General features: G+C 42.8%; 1 protein-coding gene across 3 annotated transcripts in view; it reads left to right on the top strand.

Annotated features, from left to right (window-relative positions):
* CSAD (cysteine sulfinic acid decarboxylase) overlaps nt 1-24,296 on the top strand; it is a 52,403-nt gene that overhangs the window by 182 nt on the left and 27,925 nt on the right. Inside the window, exons 1-7 of one of the 3 annotated variants that reach the window (XM_083355009.1) lie at nt 4,143-4,207; nt 15,337-15,480; nt 16,062-16,188; nt 17,085-17,175; nt 20,283-20,389; nt 21,055-21,170; nt 23,610-23,689. In XM_083355009.1, coding sequence (XP_083211135.1) covers nt 15,355-15,480; nt 16,062-16,188; nt 17,085-17,175; nt 20,283-20,389; nt 21,055-21,170; nt 23,610-23,689 — 647 coding nt within the window. In that variant the 5' untranslated portion in view covers nt 4,143-4,207; nt 15,337-15,354. Of the gene's footprint in view, nt 1-4,142; nt 4,208-9,294; nt 9,336-15,336; nt 15,481-16,061; nt 16,189-17,084; nt 17,176-20,282; nt 20,390-21,054; nt 21,171-23,609; nt 23,690-24,296 lie in introns of those variants that run through there. The other 2 variants (XM_083355011.1, XM_083355010.1) reach the window with 2 other exon arrangements.

The following is a 24,296-nucleotide window of genomic DNA, read 5'->3' on the forward strand; positions in this document are numbered from 1 at the left end:
GGACAGCTGCCGCCAAAAAAAAAAGAGTTTTTGACTAGGAAACTCCTTCTTTTCTTTTGGGATACAGTACTATTACGGTACAACCTAGATCAGGGGTAGGCAACCTCGGCTCTTTCATGACTCATGGACTTCAACTCCCAGAATTCCTGAGCCAGCTTGGCTGGCTCAGGAATTCTGGGAGTTGAAGTCCATGAGTCATGAAAGAGCCGAGGTTGCCTACCCCTGACCTAGATCAAGGATTTCCAGACTTTTTAGTATTCCTTGCTTTTTAAAAATACTCTTCCTTGAATACTCTTCTATTCTCTCTGTGTGTGTTTTCCTTTTCCTTTCTGGGTTTAATTTGTATTGTCTTTAATCGTGTTTTTTTTTTAAAAAAGTTCATTATTTTTGGAAAAAGAAAAAATACATTCTTCCTCCTAATTCTCATTCAAATCAATTCTTCCTTTTAACAAAATGCTCAAATTAAAAGACACAAAAGCACGTATGCCATTTCCTGTAGTCCTTTTAATTTTTTATTAAGTATATAAAAATAATGTGGAAGTTATTTCACAGTATCCACGTAATATAGCTGAATCAATTTCAAGATCTTATAAAATTTGTCTAATACAGATCACTAGCTAACCAATTTTAGAACTTTATAAACAGTGCACATCTTCAAATATCTGAACAAAAGAAGCATAGTGGTTTTCATTGGTGAAAAGTTTTTTAAATGTTGCCATTTTTAAACAAGAACAGGGTTTGCATTATCCTTATTAAGAGAGCCAGTTTTTTAAATAAGCCTCTAGTCAAGGACCCTTAAATAAACGTGCATATTCCAGGCTCTACTAACATGCCAGCTCCAGTACCTGGAGAAAAAGCCCGGTTTTCAAAGTCTTCCAGAAGGTCAACAGAGTTATCCAAGTCCCAGAGGGTAGCTTTTCATAAGGTAGGCACCATGACGGAGAAGGCACACTTCCTAGATTTTATCAAGTGATACCCTTAACCAAGAAGGCACAGAGCATTTCACTCTTCTGGATCTGGTAGGGATGGGAATACACCACTGAGGGAAAATAGTCCCATAAGTAATCGGGCTCCCACTTGATGGGTGACCATCAGCATCTTGAATTGCACCTGAAAACCAACTGGGATTCAGTGCAGTTAACATAGTTATATGGGCATGATGTGGTGCACTTAGAATTATACACGCTGCTGCTGCATTTTGGATCAGCTTCTGAATGTTCTTCAAGGGTAGTCTCAAATGGAGTACATTGTAATTGTGCAGGTGGGAAATCAGTAGGGTGTGAATGACCTTGAGCAAGTGATTCCTAATCTAGGAATGGATGCAGTTGGTATGGAGATAGTTTTGGTCAAAGGCTGTCCTGGTCACAGCTCGCATCTGCTCCTCAAGGAGGAGCTGTGACTCCAAGAGGATCTCCTGCTTGTGTACTAACTCTGTGGTTGGGAGTGTTATCCCATCTAGAGTTAACAACAGAAAATGTCTAGATGTGAGAAGCCCTAAAATGTGCAGGCATTTTGCAAATTAAAGCCTGTTCTTCCCTTTCTAGACCTTCATACCTCCAGGTACTGTGGAGGAATCTCTGTGACATCACTCAGACAGCATGGGGCAGGGATGTGTAACTCAATATCCTCAGCTACTAATGACTTCACCCAGTGGTTTGATGTGGATATTATGTAGCAGAAAGAGAGTTGAGACTTGTGGCACTCCTCAAAGTAAAGGACTGGACCCCAACCCATCCAACACTTACTGGATGTGGTCTGTCCTCACTAGCTCCTGCTTGAATGGACCTGACTCTGTTCACTCAATGGTTGTTCCATCTTTTCCTTGCCACTCTTCTTTGCAACCTATTTTTCCCCAAAGAAGTTCCTAGCATAGATAACTCTCCGATCCTGATCCTCAGTTTGATCTTCTTTGCTCCTTCCTCAAAATATACCTTGATTTTGAATAATCTTAAGTACAAGATGCTATTGTCTCTTTTCAACAACATGGGACATGGCATTCTTCTTTGACTGTTCTTTTTTCCAACCCATGTGCTGTTTCTCCTGGGCAGTCAGTGGAAAATAGTACCCAGAGGGATTTAGTAAATTGACAATTACTCTTTACCAATAATCTTACCACGCTGTCATGAAACATTGCTGGTTGAGCTTCAAAGCAAGCAGGTTCAGATTTCCTGGGATTTTTGTTCCAATTTGATATAATTTTCTGGACATGGATCCTAAGGGAATTTTCAATCCCCAAATATTTTTCTCTTTAAGGCTTTCAATCCCCAAATATTTTTTTCTCTGTAAGGCTATCCTCAGAGGTGTCAGGTCAAAAGGAAGACTTGGTCTATTTATAGCTTCCAAATTGTGGTTGAAATTGTGAAATGACCAGTTCGAGAATACCATATCTGCCTTGTTAATTTTTGACCAATTCTGCTGACTGTGCACCAGTTTTTAATCCTCTTCCCTCCCAAATCAACCAAACTTGAAAACTGCCTCAGTCTTTTCTTGCTCTTTGCCTGAATAAATTCCCTTGTGAACATATCTTAATTAATGGGGATTTTAATGCAAAAATTGGTTGCAATGTTGAAAATCAGTGTAATGCACTTTAATGCTTGTCCTGCTGAATAAATTATCGAACCACAATTTATATCCGTATCCTTCAAGGGTACAAAATGGAATTTAGCTGGGTTAAAGCTGGCACATATTTTAAATAGGCTTAACTTACAAATGCAAAATGATTCCATTTACAAGTGATTTTCCTGGGCGGTGCACATTTTGGTCAGATCATAGATAATATATTGTGAGCATTTAATAATTTCTAGAGATTGGCTCCGTGCCTTAAGTACTTGGCATAGTTCCCAGATCTGAAGGTAATCACCTCCTTTTAACTTTCACTTATAAATTTATTCAGGGCCCAATCAGGAATCAAATTAAAGCTTGTTTAAACTGCCAAGTGGTGGATAGGTTTCTACACAGTCAGATGGAATGACTCTCTTGGTTCTTGAAGGTAGGATATCCCAATAATTTCGGAAGAAGAAAAGGGATACAAGTAGTCCTCCATTTACAGCCACAACTGAGCCCAAAGTTTCCATAACCAAGCAAGAGTTAAGTGAGTTTTGCTCCATTTTATGACCTTTCTTGCTACAACTGTTAAGTGAATATTGCAGTTATTAAGTTAGTAACACAGTTGTTAAGTGAATCTGGCTTTCCCATTGACTTTGCTTATTGGAAGGTCGTAAAAGGGGATCACATGAGCCTGAGACACTGCAACCATCATCAATACATGCCAGTTTAAATTTTGATCATGTGACCATGGGGCTGCTGCAACAGTCGTAAGTGTGAAAAAAAGGTCAGAAGTCAGTTTTTCCAGTGCTGTTGTAAATTTGAATGGTTACCAAATGAAAGGGTGTAAGTCAAGGACTACATGTACTATGATTCTTTATTTGTTTGGGTGCTATTTAGATCAATATCAAGATAATAAAATATTTGATGTACTGTACATTGTGCTCTTATAGGTAGGTGCCAGACTTTTGTAAGGAGGAATATGTGATGCACGTGTCTTTATCCTCATTGCCTCAGTGGCTCCAGTCACATGCCATGGGCTAAAAAGGATTATTAACCAACTTAAGTGAAATAAAGCCCCCTCCCCTCCCCTCCCCCCCAGTGAGTACATTCCACCCAAGTTAATCAAGTCCAAAACTCTTAACTGGTGAGGTCCAGTGCTGGCCTCAATCTTCTCATATATTAATCCTATAGCTAAGGTTTCAAATAACTGAGGGGTGGGGAGTAGCAATGAGTGCTCTCCTATTTTAAAAGAGTGGCAGGGATAACCCAGCCAACTATGGGTCAATCAGCCTTTTGAACATCATTAGCAAACATTACACCAGGTTTTGTCTATTGGATTAAATTTCATACCAGGATGGTAAATGGGGGAGTAACTGATATTGAGCAAATGAAGTTCCAACAGGACAGCCCTCCAGAGACCACTGCCTAGAGTTACATTTGGTGGGAAAATATCCAGATCACCGTGATATTATTTGCAGCTTTTATTGATTTCAAAGTACAGTTGATAATGTCCAGTTAATAATGACATCTGGACTGGTCTAGGTTATCTATAGATAAATTAATCTTATTATTAATTTATCACCTACAGGAAAAAATTGGCCTTGGGGTAAGATGTGACTTGGCAAAGGATCTTTCTGATTGTGTTCAGGCATCTGAGAGGGTAAAGCAAGAATTTATTATACTCTTACTGTTTTTTTAGCTATCTAATTAACTTCCTAATTAAAAGTCTTCAAAGAGTTGGTGTTAATAGGCTCAAATTAGCTGATGGACATCTTCCAATCTTATTTTAGGCAGATGATGCCATTCTCCTCCCTTTGTTTTATATACTATAGGTATAAAGCAACCTGATGGGTCCTTAATGTATCCTGAGGCTTGAAGCTGATGTTCCAAGTGTTAAAGTCAGCGCCTGGATTAGGATTCCAATCTTATGGCTCAGAATTATGATGAATTTTACAGACAGACTTATTACCATTGCTGTTGATGGACAGCTACCAGTCTCACTGATATCAAACTTACGTTCTGTAGCGTTGGCCTTTCTCCTGAATAGATAACATTCAGTCACATATATTTGTGCAAATCAAATGAACAGTTAAGGAACAAATTGGCAATATCAAACATCAGAATACCATCGCTAATGAAGTTTATTGCCAAATAGTAAGTAGACTATCATAAACCATCTATTGCAAAATATTTGCACAATTGAACTCTGAGTAAATATAGATGGGCCTGCACCCTGTTTTACTGCTTTATCCATCTGCACTCATAGTGAAATATATTTTATTATTTTTTTAAAATCTGCAGAGACCTTAGAGCCTTTGTGGCTTTAGGGAGATAGAGAAAGAAGTACATGTCTTTTTACACTATTATAATTACAACATTCCAAGAAATTTTTTTTATCTCCAATTATTCCCAAATACCTTATCTTCTAAGGGATGTTAATCTCTCACATTTCAGATAGCAAAATATCTTTGTCATGCCACAAAGCTCTGATTTAGATATTGTTTATTGTTTTATTGTACTGCGATAATTCTCTTAATGAATTTCTTCTAACAATTTGCTTCCTTTTTCTTTGAATGCTGGCCAAAGACCATTATAACATTTTATGTATGTATGTACATTTATGTATATACCATGATCAATTTTATCAAAGGCTTCCCATTTTAGAAGCTAGATGTTTATACAATACCATGGTTTCTCCACTGTCTGATTTTGCACACCTTCCCATCAAAAAGCTATTGTTCTAATCTGCCTCTTCAGATTTCATCATGATCTCCTAAATTTCTTTATGACCTCCTGCAGCACATGCCTCCCAATATGGGAACCCTTGGCCTGGAAAACAGGGCAAATGCACCAGCTTGATAGTCTCTTTTCTTTTATCACCATTTATTCATTGCTTATAATGTTCCCTGGCCAAATATTTGATTATATTAAATGAGCAGCATTTAATACTAGATGTTTTCCTGAGACATCAGTATTTTTCCATAATTTTGCTTTTTTGTTCAAAACTGCTAAAAGCCTCAGTGGTGGGGAAGAACCTGACACAACTTTCTTTATTTTGATGTGCAAGAGGAAGTTAACAAAATAAACATGGATTAAACTGCTGTTAAATCAGCTTAACCTTCTCTCTTCAACTCTTTCTGGGTTCAAGTGGTATTTTTCTTCTCAATGGGCAAAAAGTGGCAGCAGTTTTACTGTGGGTATCAGCTGATGTGCTTCACCAGTCATTGGATCAGACCTACTTTGACACAGCTGGGATCCTTCAAACTATTCATTTATTGATATTTATTTACTCAGTTTGTATAGCTGCCCATCTCACGTGGGTGACTCTTGCCCAGTGGCTGAGCCAGACTCCAGATAAGAAGCCTGCCTTAGAAAGAGGGATCAGCATCAGCCTAACCAGCACCTGGCATGTTATTAGCTAAGAACTAGTGGGAGGGGAGCAGGTGAGACTCTTCTTCATAGTGCCGGCCCTCCATTTAGTAATTGTCAGTGAATGGGGAATTATCTCCTTTTTGAAGTTTTCTTGCCACTTGGTGATATTTGGAGGAAGGGGAGAGAAACAAAGCCAAGAGACTCCACCAATTTCTTTCCTCAGAATGCTCTCCATTTTGTTTGTTTGTGTCTGGCCTTTATTATTTTTACAAATAACTCAAGCTGGCAAATATACCTAATATTCCCTCATACTCCTATTTTCCCCACAACAGCAACCCTCTCCCCTGGGTTGGGCTGAGAGGGAATGACTGGTTCAAAATCACCCAGCTGGTTTTCATGACTAAGGTGAGATCTGAACTCATGATCTGCTTTCTGCTCCCGCTGGTGCCTTAACCACTAGACCAGGGGTAGGCAACCTTGGCTTTTTTATGACTCATGGACTTCAGTTCCCAGAATTCCTGAGCCAGCATGGCTTGGCTTGGAAACCTCTCCCTTTCCCCTCAGCTTGGCTGGCTCAGGAATTCTGGGAGTTGAAGTCCACGAGTCATAAAAGAGCCAAGGTTGCCTACCTCTGCACTAGACCAAACTACAGATAAGGGCATCACCAGTTGGCCATACTGCCCCTGTGGATAGGGATGGAGATCAGCAATGTAACATTATTTTTTCGCAGAGACACTAGTATTCAAGGGCTGGTAGATAGCATTTTGAGTCAGACATGCAGAAAGTCTTCTGAGAGAAAAGATTTGCTATCAAGTTTGATATTTGCTATCAGGTTTGACCAGTTGGATGGTAATGGTAACCATGAAAAATAAGTCCTTTTATAGCTTTGAAGTCAATAAAGCTGAGGACAGGCTGTGCCTTGACTCACAAAACTGATTGCATAGAAGGGTTTTGGAAAAAGAACCGTTTATTTCACTATTTCACAGAAGAACAGTTGTTGGAAGGCTTTCTAAGAAGTCGGGAGGCTGACTGTCAGATGACACACCTGAAGGACAGTTTCCATTCCTACTTATCTTCCCCTCTGCAGTGCAAGAAAATGCATTTGAGGACACTCTTATCTCCGTGTGCACTTATCTTTTTTTACCCAACAGTGTTGAAAACATGTTAAGATGACAAAACAACATGCATACTAATGTTTAACAGTGGTTTGTCCAAATCAAACCATTCAAACAGGTCAAACAAGGCAAAACAAGGATCTACAGTACTGCAGAGTGCAGTTACTGGAAATAAGGCCTGAACTGCATGGACCAAGTGCATGCGGAAATAGACAGCATGACTTGGCTTGTTGCTAAATATTTAAAAAGAAAGCATCCATTTGGGGCTTTCTTCCTTGGAAAACAAAGTTTGACAAACCTCTAGTAAAGGAAAGCATCCGACTTACTTCTTCCATCCTTTCCTCCTATCCTCACTCATCCTGCATTATGTCTATCTGACTAAAGGTAAAGGTAAAGGTAAAGGTAAAGGTTCCCCCGCACATGCATGCTAGTCATTTCCAACTCTAGGGGCCGGTGCTCATCTCTGTTTCAAAGCCGAAGAGCCAGCGCTTGTCCGAGGATGTCTCTTTGGTCATGTGGCCGGCATGACCAGACGCCAAAGGTGCACGGAACGCTGTTACCTTCCCACCATAGTAGTCCCTATTTTTCTACTTGCATTTTTACGTGCTTTTGAACTGCTAGGTTGGCAGAAGCTGGGACAAGTAACAGGCGCTCACTCTGCTACGCGGCACTCGGGATTCGACCCGCCAAACTGCCGACCTTCTGATCGACAAGCTCAGCGTCCTAACCCACTGAGCCACCGTGTCCCTATCTGACTACTCAAACTGAAATGTTTCTTTTGCTCACAAAGAAGCAATGCTTGTGTGGATTGGGATCATGATCAGTTCGGCTACTGTAGGAATTACACCATTTCATGACCAAGAATTGTTGGACCTCTCGTGTGAAGATTTGCTACTGAGCACCCTTCCTTTGTCTTAAGGTTAAAAATGGGGGGGGGGAGAATTGCAACTTTTCAGATAGCCTGAAAATTCCATTCAGCAAGGCTGGAATTCATCCCTGAGTTATAAATATTCTCCTTTATCATTAGGACTGATCATTTAGCAACAGTTACAATGGACCTCGACTCAAAATTTTGATGCCCCCCCACTGTGGTCACATGACCACAATTTGGGCCCTTGGCAGCCATCGAACATTTACAACCATTTATAGCATCCATAGTCTTATGCCCGCAATTTATGTTGTTTTTGCTGGAAACCGGCATTTACCTCAGGTTTCTGATGAAAAATGGCCCATAGTGAATAATGGGATTACTTAATGATCACTGCATTCACTCTTAAACCAACATGGTGTTTGCTAACACCTGCCGTGTTAGCTTCACAACTGCTGCAGAAAAAAGGTTGTGGATTCAGGTATGATGACCTGCTTACCAAATATCACAAGATGACCATAATTACAGCCAATTACAGGGGTGCATTGAGGACTGCCTCTATGAGCGATGAATAACCTTAAATAATCAAATTAATGCAAACAAACCAACAAATAAGCTGGTGGCCAGGCGATGCAGATTTCACATCGCAAATATATCAAACCAGATGAGCAGAATCCCTAGGTCTGCAGTTCTCTTTGTTTACTATCACAAAATAGCACAAATATTTTCCAGAACCAGTAGAGGAATTTAGATCTGGAAAATGTTTTATTGCTGGGAGGTGAGAAAAGAGTTCTTTGGACAGTTACCTGCACACAGACGTATATCTGCAGTTATGGTAGTTCCTCTATGCAAATTTAGGTCTCCAAATCATTTTTCAGGTTTCTGCGTGCATGCACACATAAAATCCATATATTTAGCAGGAGTAGAAATGTAGAATCACTGGAATGTAATTGATATCACTTTTTAGCAGAAATAAATATAAAGGCACCTTTTGGCATCCCAAGGTTTCCTTACCCCACCCCTTTTTAAAACAACTATGTGGGGGGAAAAACTTGTAGCATGCGATCCAGAGGGCAGACTTTGAATGCAAATATTTCTACTCCCACAATATATAATGATACTTGCTGGTTATATGGTTACTCCCTTTGTACTTTGTCCCTGAAAGCAGTGGAAATCTGTACAGGATTGGGCAGGTAACCATAGCAATTGGACGTTGTGTTCTTTCCTTCCTCTAATTTGGAGAGTAAAACTCCTACAGGCTTAGCAGAGTTTTCTTTGCTAAAAACAGAGTTAGCAGAAGTTGTGGCCATCTGAAGACGTGGGAGTTCATCCCTCTGCCTTTTGAAATAATTCATCTGTAGTTCACAGTGGAAACTTCCCGGGACAGAGAAAGAAGAGAGGCAGCGCACCTCACTCCCATTCAACAAGAGAAGGTGAAGTGGTATGGGCTGCGTGTTCGCAGTTGTGTTATATAGTTAATCACACTAGCAATTCTGAAATTTCTTTGAACTTCTTCAGTCTAACATTTTTCAGTCTTGCAATTTTTAAATTTTCAGGGCTGGAAAGATAGGCTTTCAAAGTTGAAAAATTAGAAATCTGCAGAAGTAGTTACTGAATTACAAAAATGTTAAAATATGGATGTGGTTTGCTGATGGAAGAATTGTTAGGCTTGTTTAAGACATCGTTGAAGATTTCACCGGTGTCTACTGATTACAAGAATGTTATTTTCGCCCCAGAACTATGGGGTCTTAATGTTTAATGAATGCTTGTGGTGATATCTGTTGGTTGAAAGCAAGTGTAGGTTTTATTTTTTATTTTGTTTTATTTTTACATTGTTTTACAGACTGAGAATCTAAGTGATTTGGAATGAATGTTTCATTGATTGTAAGATGCAATATGCAGTTATCATACACAGAATCAAAATACCATGATTTCCCTCCCCCAAGTCTTTATCCACCAGTCTCAGGAGGCAAATTCTTGGTCTAAATTATAAGTATTACAATTATAATTATAATTATATATTAATCTTTAAAATCCTCTGAATCAGTATATAACGTCCCCTTTTTTGCTTTTTTATACATCCAGCAAGCATGATAAAATATCCCTTATTCTCATTTCCACCACAAATTTGAATTGCCTTTCTATATTAATCTAGACAATTTCTCTGGTGACATATAACAACATTTTATAAACATCATCATCATCATCATCATCATCATCATCATCATCATCATCATCATAATAAAGTTGGAAGGGACCTTGGAGGTCATCTAGTCCAACCCCCTGCTCAGGCAGGAAACCTTATACCATTTCAGGCAAATGGCTGTCCAGTCTCTTCTTAAAAGCCTCCAGTGTTGGAGCATTCACCACCTCTGGAGGCAGGTTGTTCCACTGGTTAATTGTTCTAACTGTCAGGAAGTTTCTCCTTAGTTCTAGGTTGCTTCTCTCCTTGACTAGTTTCCATCCGTTGCTTCTTGTCCTGCTTTCAGGTGCTTTGGAGAATAGCTTGACTCCCTCTTCTTTGTGGCAGCCCCTGAGATATTGGAACACTGCTATCATGTCACCCCTCACCCTTCTCTTCATTAAACTACACATACCCAATTCCAGCAACCGTTCCCTATATGTTTTAGCCTCCAGCCCCCTAATCATCTTTGTTGCTCTTCTCTATACCCTTTCTAGAGTCTCGACATCTTTTTTACATCGTGGTGACCAAAACTGGATGCAGTATTCCAGGTGTGGCCTTACCAAGGCATCGTAAAGTGGTATTAGTACTTCACTTGATCTTGATTCTATCCCTCTGTTAATGCAGCCTAGCACTGTGTTGGATTTTTTGGCAGCTGCAGCACACTGCTGGCTCATATTTAAGTGATTGTCTACTAAGACTCCGAGATCCCTCTCACAGTTACTACTATTGAGCAAGGTACCACCTATACTATACCTATGCATTTGATTTTTCCTGCCTAAGTGTAGAACCTTACTTTTTTCACCATTGAATTTCATTTTGTTAGATAGTGCCCAGTGTTCGAGTCTGTCCAGATCCTTCTGTATCTTAAGCCTATCTTTTGGAGTATTGGCTATTCCTGCCAGCTTGGTGTCGTCTGCAAATTTGATGAGTTCCCCATCCTTCCCCTCATCCAAATCATTAATGAAGATATTGCCTCCCCAGCTCACAGCTCGGCGGATGCCTTAGTGGAGGCCTGGGAAAGGACGGCCACGGAGGCACTTGACCGAGTTGTACCCTTGCGGCCCCTGACCCGGCGCAGATCCCAATGGGCTCCATGGTTTTCCGCGGAGCTCCGGGAGATGAAGTGTCGGAGACAGGGCCTAGAGAGCGTCTGGAGGTCCACCCGATCTGAATCCGACCGATTGCGACTAAGAACCCATATTAGGTCTTATCTCGCTGCGATGAGGGTAGCGAGATCTAACTATTTCGCTGCCCTCATCGCGTCCGCAGATAATCGCCCGGCCGCCCTGTTTAGGGTGACCCGCTCCCTCCTCAACCAGGAGGTCAGTGAGGATCCCTTGCAGGGTTGTGCCGAGGAATTTAGTCAACATCTGTCGGACAAAATCGCTCGGATTCGGACCGGTTTGGACTCCGACTGGGCAGTATCGGACGATCAGGACACGAGTGATCTTGTCGATGTCATCTGGGAGGAGTTCGATCCTGTGACTCCGGAGGAAGTGGACAGGATCATGGGGAGGCTGAGCTCCACCACATGTTTATTGGACCCGTGCCCTTCCTGGCTGGTTTATGCAGCCTGGGAGGGGACACGAAGCTGGTTCCAGGCGGTTATAGCTGCTTCTTTGAGTGAGGGCAGTTTTCCCGCCGCCTTGAAGGAGGCGGTGGTGAGACCTCTCCTCAAGAAGCCTACCTTGGATCCGGCTGTTTTGAATAACTTTCGTCCGGTCTCCAACCTTCGCTTCCTTGCGAAGGTTGTTGAGAGTGTGGTGGCGCATCAGCTCCCTCTGGTCCTGGATGAAGCGGATTATCTAGACCCGTACCAATCGGGCTTCAGGCCTGGGTACAGCACGGAGACGGCATTGGTCGCGCTGGTGAATGATCTCTGGAGGGCTCGGGACAGAGGATACTCCTCTGTTCTAGTCCTATTAGACCTCTCAGCGGCTTTCGATACCATCGACCATGGTATCTTGCTGCGGCGTCTCAGGGGACTGGGAGTGGGAGGCACGGTTCTTCAGTGGTTCTCCTATCTCCTGGGACGTTCGCAGTCGGTGTTGACGGGGGGGCAGAGGTCGACCGCGAGGCCTCTCGCTTGTGGAGTCCCTAAGGGGTCGGTCCTCTCGCCCCTTCTGTTCAACATCTACATGAAACCGCTGGGTGAGATCATTCGTGGTTTTGGAGTTGGGTATCATCAGTATGCTGATGATACCCAACTTTTCATTTCGACCCCAAACCACCCCAGTGATGCCCTCGACGTGATGTCCCGGTGCCTGGAGGCGGTCCGGGTCTGGATGGGGAGGAACAGGCTTCGTCTCAACCCCGACAAGACGGAGTGGCTGTGCGTACCGGCATCCCGGGATATTCAGGATATCCCACCCCTCATTATGGGGGGTGAGTCATTACCTCCTGTAGATAGGGTTCGCAACTTGGGAGTCCTCCTAGATTCACAGCTCTCTTTAGAAGACCATATTGTAGCTGTAACTAGGGGGGCGTTCGCCCAGGTTCGCCTGGTGCGCCAGTTGCGGCCCTATCTAGACCGGGATGCCTTGCGCACGGTCACTCATGCGCTCGTGACCTCTCGTCTTGATTACTGCAACGCTCTCTACATGGGGCTACCCTTGAAGACCACTCGGAGGCTCCAGCTGGCACAGAATGCAGCCGCGAGAGTTGTGTCGGGGGTCTCCCGATACTCCCGTGTTACACCTTTGCTCCGCGAGCTGCATTGGTTGCCAGTTGTCTTCCGGGTGAGGTTCAAGGTGTTGGTAATGACCTACAAAGCCCTCCATGGCATGGGTCCAGAATACCTTGGGGAGCACCTGCAGCCGGCGTCAACTTCCCTCCGCCCAGTACGCTCCCACAGAGAGGGCCTCCTCAGGGTGCCGCCGGTCAAAGAATGCCGACTGGTGGCCCCCAGGGGGAGAGCGTTCTCTGTGGGTGCACCGGACTTATGGAACCATCTTCCGGTAGAGCTCCGGATGGCGCCCGACCTCCGCTCCTTCCGGCGCGACCTTAAAACCCATCTCTTTAAGGAAGCGGGCCTGGCCTGATGGGATGGGGTGGGCTTGTTATTATGACTTTAATTTTAAATTTGTACTATGGGCATTGTTTAATCATGTTTTAATAATTTTAACTTTTGTATCTGTCTTTTACGTATTGCCCTGTTAACCGCCCTGAGTCTCTTGAGAGAAGGGCGGTATATAAATTAAATAAATAAATAAAATAAATAAATAAATAAAATATTGAAGAGCACTGGGCCCAGAACAGAGCCCTGGGGCACCCCACTACACACTTCCTTCCATGTAGATGCGGTTCCATTGAGGACCACACGCTGAGTACGGCCTGTCAGCCAGCTACGAATCCATCTGGTGGTACTGCTATCTAACCCACATTTTTCTAGCTTATCAAGTAGTAGGTTGTGATCTACTTTATCGAATGCCTTAATGAAGTCCAAGTAAATTATATCTACAGCGTTCCTCTGGTCCACTAGTTTTGTCACTTGGTCAAAGAATGTAATAAGATTTGTCTGGCATGATCTGTTTTTGACAAACCCATGTTGACTTTTAGTGATGACTTTGTTTGCATCAAGGTGTTCACTGATTTGTTGTTTGATTATCTTTTCCAGAATCTTCCCAGGTATTGAGGTCAGGCTGATAGGTGTGTAGTTTCCTGGATCTATTTTTTCCCCTTTTTTGAAGATGGGAACTACATCAGCTCTCTTCCAGTCCTCTGGTAGTTCCCCAGTGCTCCAGGATCTTTGAAAAATATAGTTCAGTGGTTCTGAGATCACATCTGCCAGTTCCTTGAGAACCTTGGGGTGTAATCCATCTGGTCCTGGTGATTTGAACTCGTCTAGGCTGGACAGGTGCTCACTTACCATTTTCTTGCCTATCTTAACTTGCGTTTCTATTCTGTTTTTTATGGCACTGGTTTGGGTAGGTTGGACTGTTTTTTCCCTTTGTGTAAAGACAGATGCAAAAAACGAATTAAATAGTTCTGCTTTCTCCCTATTGCTTGTCACCTTCTTGCCACTTTCCCCACTAATGGACCAATCATTTCCTTAACTTTTTTCTTGTTTTTTATATCTTGAAAGAAGCATTTTTTGTTATTTTTGACTTTGGTCGCAAGCCTTAGTTCATTTTGAGCCTTAGCTTTCCTCACTTCATCTTTGCAGGCACGGGCTATTTGCTGATATTCTGACTTAGTTATGTGTCCCTCTTTCCAATTCTTATACTTGTCCTTTTTATCTTTCAATTTATCAGATAGTTCTTTATGCAGCCATGCTGGTTTCTTTTGAGAGCTGTTATTTTTCTTATTTGTTGGTATTGTACTAGACTGGGCCTTTATTATCTCACTTTTCAAAATTTCCCAAGCTTCTTGAGTTGTTTTCCCCTTTAGGATTCTCATCCATGGAATTCTTCCCATGGTTTCTCTAAGTTTATTGAAATTAGCTCTTTTAAAATCCAAGACTCTAGTTTGGCTGTGTTCTATTGCTTGTGCCTCCAGAATGTTGAATTCCAATATTGCATGATCACTTCCCCCCAAGGTTCCTGTGGCTTCGACACCTTCTATCATTTCATCTCTGTTTGTGAGAATTAAATCCAATATGGCTAATCCCCTAGTTCCCTTCTCTATTTTTGGGGAGAGAAAGTTGTCTGCTAGATTTGTCAAGTATCTGTTTGATCTTCCACTTGGTGCAGAGTTTGTCTCCCAGTTGATATCAGGGTAATTAAAGTCCCCCATTACTATGGTGATGTGCTTCCTACATACCTTAGTTAGCTGACTAGCAAAAAGTTCATCTAATTCTGGGAGTTGAAGTCCATGAGTCATAAAAGAGCCGAGGTTGCCTACCCCTGTCCTATACAGTATGAATTGGTGTCTTTGCCATTGTCCATTGAAGGTTAGCTGCTCATGAACTACATTGAAGGTTAGCTGCTCATGAACTACATTGAAGGTTAGCTGCTCATGAACTACAGTTGGAGCCTACATTCTATTAAATGTATGAACGCAACAGGGATGGCTACTAGTATAAAGGGTGCTGGAAAACAAAAACAAGTACCTCTGTTGACTCAGTGTCAAACTCAAAGAACTGAGTGACACTAGTTGGAAATTGGTATGATCCTGGTTACCATGACGGTTTCGCATTTTGTAACATTCTTTTTCTGGAGATATATACCATGCCAGTATGGGAACATTTTAGTGGATTTGCCTTCAGGGTCTTATTTGAATTCATGTTCCTGATTCCTGGTCTGTTATAGGAGGAGGTCTGCTTGACAATGGCAGCAAAAGATTCTTTGTCGTCTCCTGGCTTGGATCGGGTAGCTGGTGAGGAGTTCCTGCAGGAAGCCTTCCAGATCATGCTTGAAGAAGGAATTCAAAAAGGGATGGATGCCTCTGAAAAGGTAAGGTATACTGTTTTTCATTCTACGTTTTCTTGAGCTTGGATGTCCACTGTGTATACCTTAAGCAATGGCTTGGGCCAGGTACCCAAACTGAATTTTACTTGCAAGCTAACGAAATAGTCCCTCAGCAGAAAAATCACAATTTCCTAATCCCGGATGGTTTGCATTGAGTAAATTGGGTATAATCTATTCTTTTCTCAATTTTTCTAGTCTTCCTCCAAACACCCACTTTACTACTGTATTTAATATATAGTAGGGCAACATTTCCCCACCCAATCTCTCCAAGAATCATTGAAACTAAGTTCCAGACTCCTGGCCAGTCAGGAACACTGGCTAAAAATGTCAGGGATTAATGGCCATAAGACATTGGGAGGGCTCCGGCTAGGGAAATTTAACTTCAATTTCTGACAACATAACAGCATCCTCAGGCAGCAGAATTTGGACTTATGCTGATATATAGAATTTTATACCAACCCCTTGTCATCCTGGAGGCATAACCTGGATATAGGATTGCATTGTTGGATTTTTCAGCTTGTATACAATATGGCTTTTCAGACATGAGCTGACTATCTTGCTGGTAGGTGTGCATTTGGAAGGAACCTGAGGAACTGCAGCAAATTCTGGACCTCGATCTAAGAGACAGTGGGGAGCCACGTGAAAGGTTGCTGGAACGCTGTCGGGATGTTATCAGATACAGTGTGAAAACATGTGAGTGTTCTGCACGTCAAGATTTAAGAGAGGGTGGTTCCTTCTTTAGAACCTCTTAGGAGATAGGACTGTTCCAGTCCAGTTATTGAGATTGATTTGCCTATCCTGGCATCCTGAGTTAGTTGATTCCCCAGTTCACAGTACTTTTGGATGGCCTCTTTTTTTTTAAATGAGTGTGTGATTGATTATGTGCCATAAAATTAGTGCTAACTCTTAGCAACATAAATAGATTTTCTCCATGATGATCTGTCTCTAATCTAGTCCTTCAGATCTTCCAATTACTATAATTGAGTCCATCCACCTTGCTTCTGGTTGTTTTCTTCTCTTTCCTGCCCTTATAGACTTCTCTAGGGAGCTAGGTACAGTATTCACACAATGTACCCAAGTAGGATAGTTTGAACCTGATAATTTGTGCCTTGAGTGAAAATTCTGGGTTGAAATGTAATGTGTACCAAGAGACTAAGTTTTCCAGTTGAGGGGAAAATGCCTAAATACATAGGATTTGACATGATTCTGTTTCTTTTCGAACTATAATTATTTTCTTAAGGGTAAGGGCAAATGAATTTAAAATAGATCTTGTACAATTATTGGAAGGTGACTGAAATGTAAACAAAAAGCTGGGATTCAGGAAAACAGTAAGGAATATTATGGATAGTTCCGGTAATACAAATGAGCCTTTAGTTCATGTTGCAACAATAATCACATTAATACCTGTAGTGGTGAAGAAAATATGAAGTACTTCCATAGAGACTATTTCCTTTTGCACAATTTTCTTTCCTCTTGATATGCAGTCTTTTCCTATGAAAGAAGATTCTTTTCAGTAAAAGTGATGGGAGTTGTATGACTGATCCGAGATCCAAAGGAACTCAGCAGGCATCTCTTTCTTTTACTTCCAGGTCATCCACGCTTCTGCAATCAGCTATTTTCCGGACTTGATCCCCATGCTCTGGCTGGACGGATGATTACAGAGATGCTCAATACTAGCCAGTATGTGTCCACTTTCTAATACACACTCTCACACACACACACACACTCACTCACACATATATACATATACATATATACACATACACATACAAACACATACACACACATATGCACTTTTAAGAAAGAGAAAGAAAGAAAGAAAGAAAGAAAGAAAGAAAGAAAGAAAGAAAGAAAGAAAGAAAGAAAGAAAGAGGAAGGAAGGAAGGAAGGAAGAAAGAAAGAAAGAAAGAAAGAAAGAAAGAAAGAAAGAAAGAAAGAAAGAAAGAAGAAAGAAAAATTTAAGAGTCAGATGCATTTCACTGCTGCTTTTTGGGACCAGAGACCGTAACTAGAAAGCAGTCTGAAGACAAGTCTTTGCTTTTTATGATGTACTCTATCCACAAATTCTATTAATGTCCTCCACTGTTGCAGTATCAGATAAGTTTGTCAAGGTTTTGAAACAATCCAAACTTGCAGAGGCAAAAATATGCAGAGGATCATCCTATGAGCAACACTGTAATATATTGTGATATAAGAATAATACAATACAAATAATCTTCTTTGTCTCTGATTCAGGGGGACAAACAGAATAGATTCCGCTGATTGTGAAACATTTGCTCTGTGGCAACTGGCTAGCATTGCCCTAGTAAATGGATAGTGAGGCGGGAGGGGGGAAGTAATTTGATATCACTATATCTCCCCTTGTGGCAAGCAGCAAAATTAAGTGCTTTAAATCAGGGCTTTTCAACCTTTTCACCCATTGTACCACTTTTAGGATATGGCAATATCCGAGTAGCACCACTCGCCTAGCAAGGTGTCAAAAACTTTATGACACCCCCCCCAAGGAAAAAAAAGTGATAAAGTACAGGTAGTCCTTGACTTACAACAGTTCACTTAGTGACTGTTCAAAGTTACAATGGCACTGAAAAAAGGGCCCCCCAAGCCACAGCCGAGCAAGACACCCACCTGCCCACCTGGCAGCACTCTTCCTCCTGTCTGAGGTTTTCATTGTTGTGAGCATTTCTGTTGAGAATTGGCAATGGGGGTGGGGTGGGGGGTGTTTGGTTTTTATTCCCCCACCTGCTGGGTGGTTGCAGCAGGTTTTGGTCACTTCACATGACCCTGGGACACTGTGACTGTCATAAATGGCATGGGTCCAGATTATCTTAGGGAGCACCTGCTGTCAGCATCCACTTCCCATCGTCCTGTGTGCTCCCACAGGGAGGGCCTCCTCAGGGTCTTGCCGGTCAGGGAGTGCTGGTGGGCGATTCCCAGGGGGAGAGCGTTCTTGGTGGGTGTGCCTGCCCTATGGAATCAGCTGCCTGTGGAGCTCTGGATCGCCCCCGACCTTCGCTCGTTTCACCGGGACCTAAAAACTTGGCTATTTGACTTAGCCAGCCTGGACTGAGGGGTTTTAAGATTTTAAATTTTAAATTTTAAACTGTTTTGGGGCTATTAATTTAATTTTATTTTAATTTGTACATTGCACTGTTTTAATTTGCCCTGTAAACCGCCCTGAGTCCTTCGGGAAAAGGGTGGTATATAAACCGAAACAAATAAAATAAATAAATAAATAAATAATAAATATGAATCAGTTGCCAAGCATCTGAATGTAAATCACAAAACCCTGGAGATGCTGCAACATTCCAGCTGATCGGCAATTCTGGGCTCAGCAGAAGCACCAGGATCAGTGCCGCTTTCCAGCTGATTGGTGCTTCTTCAGGGCTCAGTGGAAGCACCAGGATCAGCACCGAGCTCCAGCTGGAGCCTGGCGCTGATCCTGGCACTTCCACTGAACCCTGACAGTCCCAAAGAAGCACTGATCAGCTGGAAAACAGCACTGATTCTGGGGCTTCTGCTGAGCTCTGACAGCCCTGCAGCTCCAGCCGTCTCTCGCTCAGGCTTGTGCGGTGCTGCCACCGGTCCAGCTCATTCCCCTCCCTCACTACCACTTTTCTAGGATGGTCACGTACCACCTGCCAGGTGCCAATGTACCACAGGTGGTACCCGTACCACTGGTTGAAAAGCCCTGCTTTAGGTAGTTCTTCCTATTCCTTTTATCCTCATAATCACTCTATGGGATAATTTAAGCTCAGATAAAATAATATTTTCATACATAAAGCTAAATCAAAATGTGATTCTTTTTCTTGGAGTTTAGGGTGATATAGGTGTGCTTGCTTAAAAATGGTTAAAACCAATCTTGGTTTAATGTGAATCAGGCCACTGTCAGTGTCAGCCAAAGTCAGCCAGTGAATGTAGTGGCTGAATGTGAATTGGAGCCTGAACGCAACTTCTTCCATCTTGAGCAATCATTGCATTCTATCTCGGCAAGTGAGTAAATATTAATATGAAAATATCATGATACTCGGGAGATATGCATTGGAAGGATGACTCTGTTTGGAACCTAGTTCCCTTTCTGGGCAGTTGATTTATCTGCACTCTACTCCCAGTAGTTGAATTCTCATAAGCTCCATGGTGGCCAACTTTCTTCCTCCTAAGTTGCTCATCTGCTGTGGGTTCTGTTGTTGCTCAATGTTTGAGCTACCAGGTTGAAGGCTGAGGAAACCTGGATGACTACAAGTCATGGCAGGTACGAGATACTAAAAAGTCTCCTTGCCGCCCTGTAGCAATCTTCCAAATTTTTGCAGGCACAGATATTGTTAGTCCTGGTCCGTGCAGTCAGATGCGTTGACGGTGTGGAGCAAGAGATAGGTGACAAGGGGAAAAGAATGGGGGTCTGCTTCCCTTGATTTTGTCCCTGCAAAGGTTTACATTTATTTACAGATTTACAGGTTTAATTCATTTGCAAACTGCCTACAATTGAAGGCTACAGTATAGGCAATTAGCAATATCATCGTTAAGATAAAAACTTCTACAAGAAAAAAAAAGAGTAAAGAAAAAGACAAATCAAAATTAAACAACAAAAACTACAAAAATCTAAGTATCTCCTCCTCCTGTGTTAGATGGAGCAGAATAAGTCTTGGCAGTTTTGCTAAAGACCAGAGCGGCGAAGTATCCTAGCCACTTTCATTTCCTAATCTAAACCAACACCTTGGTTGCCTTCTGAGAATTTGCTGACTGTTTTGGCTGTTTCTCAGATGCGACTCATAAGACTACTTATGTTTTAGATACACGTATGAGATTGCACCTGTATTTGTCTTGATGGAGGAAGTGATGCTGAAGAAACTGCAAAAGTTGATTGGCTGGGAAAAAGGCGATGGAATCTTCTCCCCTGGTGTGTAAAACCGAGAACCTGCAAATTTTCAGGGGCTTGTTTTTGTTTTTAAATGTTTTAGAGCCGACATGCAGCCAATAGTATATATTTATTAAACAAACTGATGTAGCTACTCAACTCGCACATAGTGACTTTGGGTGGCATACAACATTAAATATCCACAGTTAAAAATTCATAATTTAACCTCCACTCTATCTTCCACCCTCTTGTGGCAACCACAGAATCAGACAAGCTACTGTACTTGACTGGCTTTGAATGGGGTCCCCAAGCCCACTGAGAAAACTATGTCATCAAGGCCTTTTGGAAAAGCAAGGAATCTCTGAGGGAGAGGATCATCAATTCAGGATCATCCAAGGCAGGGGTAGGCAACCTTGGCTCTTTTATGACTCGTGGACTTCAACTCCCAGAATTCCTGAGCCAGCATGGCTCAGCTTGGAAACCTCTCCCTTTCCCCTCAGCATGGCTGGCTCAGGAATTCTGGGAGTTGAAGTCCACGAGTCATAAAAGAGCCAAGGTTGCCTACCCCTGATCCAAGGGAAACCAGTATCTGCCATTCATTATGTCTACAGCGGATGGACGGGAGATGCCTGGGAATTACACGCTAACCTTAAGATTTGATTTTAAAATGGTCATTGAACAATTCTCTGGGTTGTTTTCCTTGGCAGGAGGGTCCATCTCCAACATGTATGCCATGAATGTGGCACGGTATCACCGTTTCCCAGACTGCAAGCAGAAGGGGCATTGGGCAATACCAAAGCTAGCAGTGTTTACGTCAGAAGAGGTACTGTTTTCTTGTATACGCTCTAGAGCAGGGGTGTCAAACTCAATTTCATTGAGGGCCGCATCAGCATTGCGGTTGCCCTCAGGGGGCCGGGTGGGTATGGCCTGGGTGGGCGTGGCCTACTGGGTGGGCGTGGCTAGAGTGCGTATGGCCTACTAGGTGGGCGTGGACAGCTCTACATCGTTCGCATCAAGGGTGCCTATGGGGGCCTGGGCAGGAGTGGGACAGATCTGAGGGTCTCTGGCAGAAGGAGGGTCTCTGGGCCAGGTCCAAGGCAGTGGGGGACGTTCCCTCACTGTTTCCAGGATGGCTTCGCGGGCCGCATGAAACCACTTCGCGGGCCGGATCCGGCCCCCGGGCCTTGTGTTTGACATGTCTGCTCTAGAGAACCAACCTACTTGCTTTTGGTCAACCCAGCCTAATTTGCTTTTAGTTTTGGTGGTGGTGGTGGTAGGGGTTGCTTGCTGAGATTATGCTGTTGAAATTGGGTGGCAAAATGTTTTCTTTTGGGGTAGGATTAAAACACACCCGCCTCCACTTTCATACACTTAATGTGTTTATTTTGAATAATTATGCCACAGTGTTGCCCATGCCTTTGTGACTTTTGAAGATCAATAATGAAAACAGGACCTGTTGCCCCCTTATCCTAGCCCCGTGGTGGTGAACCTATGGCATGCGTGCCACAGGTGGGACGCAGAGCCCTCTCTGTGGGCACGTGCGCCGTGGCCCCAGTCCTAGGCCTTCAGCTGGGTTTTATAAAACCTCTTCTCTTTAGGCCTTTGCCACCGTGTGCAAAAAAAAAAAAGTTCAATCGATCAATCAATTTCAACTTCACGTGGGAAAAAAAGATCTCGCAAAGTTGGAATTGATGGATTGAACTTTTTGGTCCCACACAGTGTGGCGTTACCACTGCAGCCACGCCCACCCAATGGGCCACACCCACCCAATGGGCCACGCCCACCAGGCACCCGAGGATACATAAGTGGGTTTTGGGTTGCAGTTTGGGCACTCGGTCTCTAAAAGGTTCGCCATCACTGTCCTAGCCCCACTCCTAAGGCAGGGGGACAGGCAGTGTCTCAGACAGCAGATGTTGGTGTTGGGGCTTTGGGAAATCCAGCAAGACACTAATGGTCTCTGGGCCAGATGCCCACCCAATAGGGCTACCTTCAGAGAGAGGGCATTGTCTTATCAGCCAATGCTAAAATAAGATTTAGCTGGCTTCTATGCCTCAGGGGGGATATTGGAGATTAGGGGATGTGTAGTCCTGCACATTTGGAGGGCACCAAGTTGGGTACAACTAAGTGAGACAGAAACTGGAACTTGTATACCAGAAGTTGGATCAGACTGGCTTGTTAAGAGCAGACATTTTGGGAAGATCCAGATGTTACCCTCATCATTACTGTAACTGAGTCTTGCTACTGATTGTTCCATTCTTCTGTTTCCTTATTTCATTCCCAGCATTATAACCTACTCTAGAAAGGCTAGATCAGACCTGTCAAACACAAGGCCCGGGGGCCAGATCCGGCCCGCGAAGTGGATTCATGTGGCCCGCAAAGCCATCCTGGAAACAGTGAGGGAACGGCCCCAACTGCCTTGGACCTGGCCCAGAGACCTTCCTTCTGCCAGAGACCCCCAGATCTGTCCCACTCCTGCCCAGGCCCCCATAGGCACCCTTGATGCGAACGATGTAGAGCTGGCCATGCCCACCCAGTAGGCCATATGCACTCTAGCCACGCCCACCCAGTAGGCCACGCCCACCCTGGCCATACCCACCCGGCCCCCTGAGGGCAACCGCAATGCTGATGCGGCCCTCAATGAAATTGAGTTTGACGCCCCTGGGCTAGATCTTTGCTTAACGTGTCCAAAGTAGGATAATTTGAACCTGGTCATTTGTGCTTTCAGTGAGAACTCTGGGTTATTTTTTTTAAATGATCTTTGGTTTGTTTTCTTGACTGTCCATGGTATTTTCAGGAGCTTTCTCCAACACTAAAGTTCAGAAGTATCAATATTCTTCCTATCTTGCTTCTTCAGACTCCAATTTTCACTTGCATGGAGTGTTGCAGGAAATTCCAGAACATGCTGGTATTCTCTACCTGCCTAAAGTAAATTAATCATTCCCATTTTGCAGATAACAGCCGTGAAAACACCAAATGACCTTTATTTTGAAGCCTGGCATTGCTGTGTATCTTTTCAGAATCTGTAACCTATTGCTCTAAGTTAGAGAAGATAAGGGGGATAATCTAGAGAATGCTTTCTCCCCAGAACCACAGTCAAGATTTTGTTGGTTAGGTACAAAATGCAACTTGATATTTCCTTGGGTAGCAGTTTTCTAAATGGTTTAATTACTAAATGGCTTCCCAGGACTCAGAACAGGTGAGGAGGCTTTTCTTAGGGGAAGTCTTAAATTGATTCTGCTGATCTTCTTTTTCTGCTTTCTAGTGCCATTACTCCATCCAAAAGGGAGCAGCCTTTTTGGGCATCGGCACAGACAATGTTTACCTTGTAGCAGTGGATGAAAAGTGAGTGTTAATAACTGGAAATCCTTATAAGGTTAGAGAAGACCAAAGGTTCCGTCTTGATGTCATGAAAGGACCATTTCTTCTGGATTAAAACATCTCCAACAACAGGTTTCTGAATCGTTATACAGATTGCTTATCCCATTGTTCAATTGTCTCTGCCCCCCAGGTTTCAGAAACCCTCTGGCCCTCCAATGATTATGGTCTAAAAAAATTACAGTCTGAACTCTGGGTTATTAGTTTCATGTCTTCACACTGTAGAGATTTAGAACTTGGTAATGTCTGTGGAATTGAACCTGCTAAGAATATTTTAAGTAAGTTTGGGTTTCTAGCCCGTAAGATTGTAGAGATTGTTTTCTCCGTAAGCTGTTGTTCATAACTGGTGGCACAATTAGTAAGGACCATAATAAGAACTAAGATTGAAACATCACTTTGTATATGACCTTTTAACATACGATAAAACAAAAGAATCTAAGTAAGAGCACCTAAGCAGATCTGTAGCTAGTCTTGGATCTGACAACAGTTCTCATTCTTTATCATTATCGGTCTGCATAAATAGAGAATCATATGAAGGAGTTTCTTCTAGACCCGTGGTGGCAAACCTATGGCA

This window comes from Vipera ursinii (genome assembly GCF_947247035.1).
Source record: "Vipera ursinii genome assembly, chromosome: 2".
Taxonomy (NCBI): domain Eukaryota; kingdom Metazoa; phylum Chordata; class Lepidosauria; order Squamata; family Viperidae; genus Vipera; species Vipera ursinii.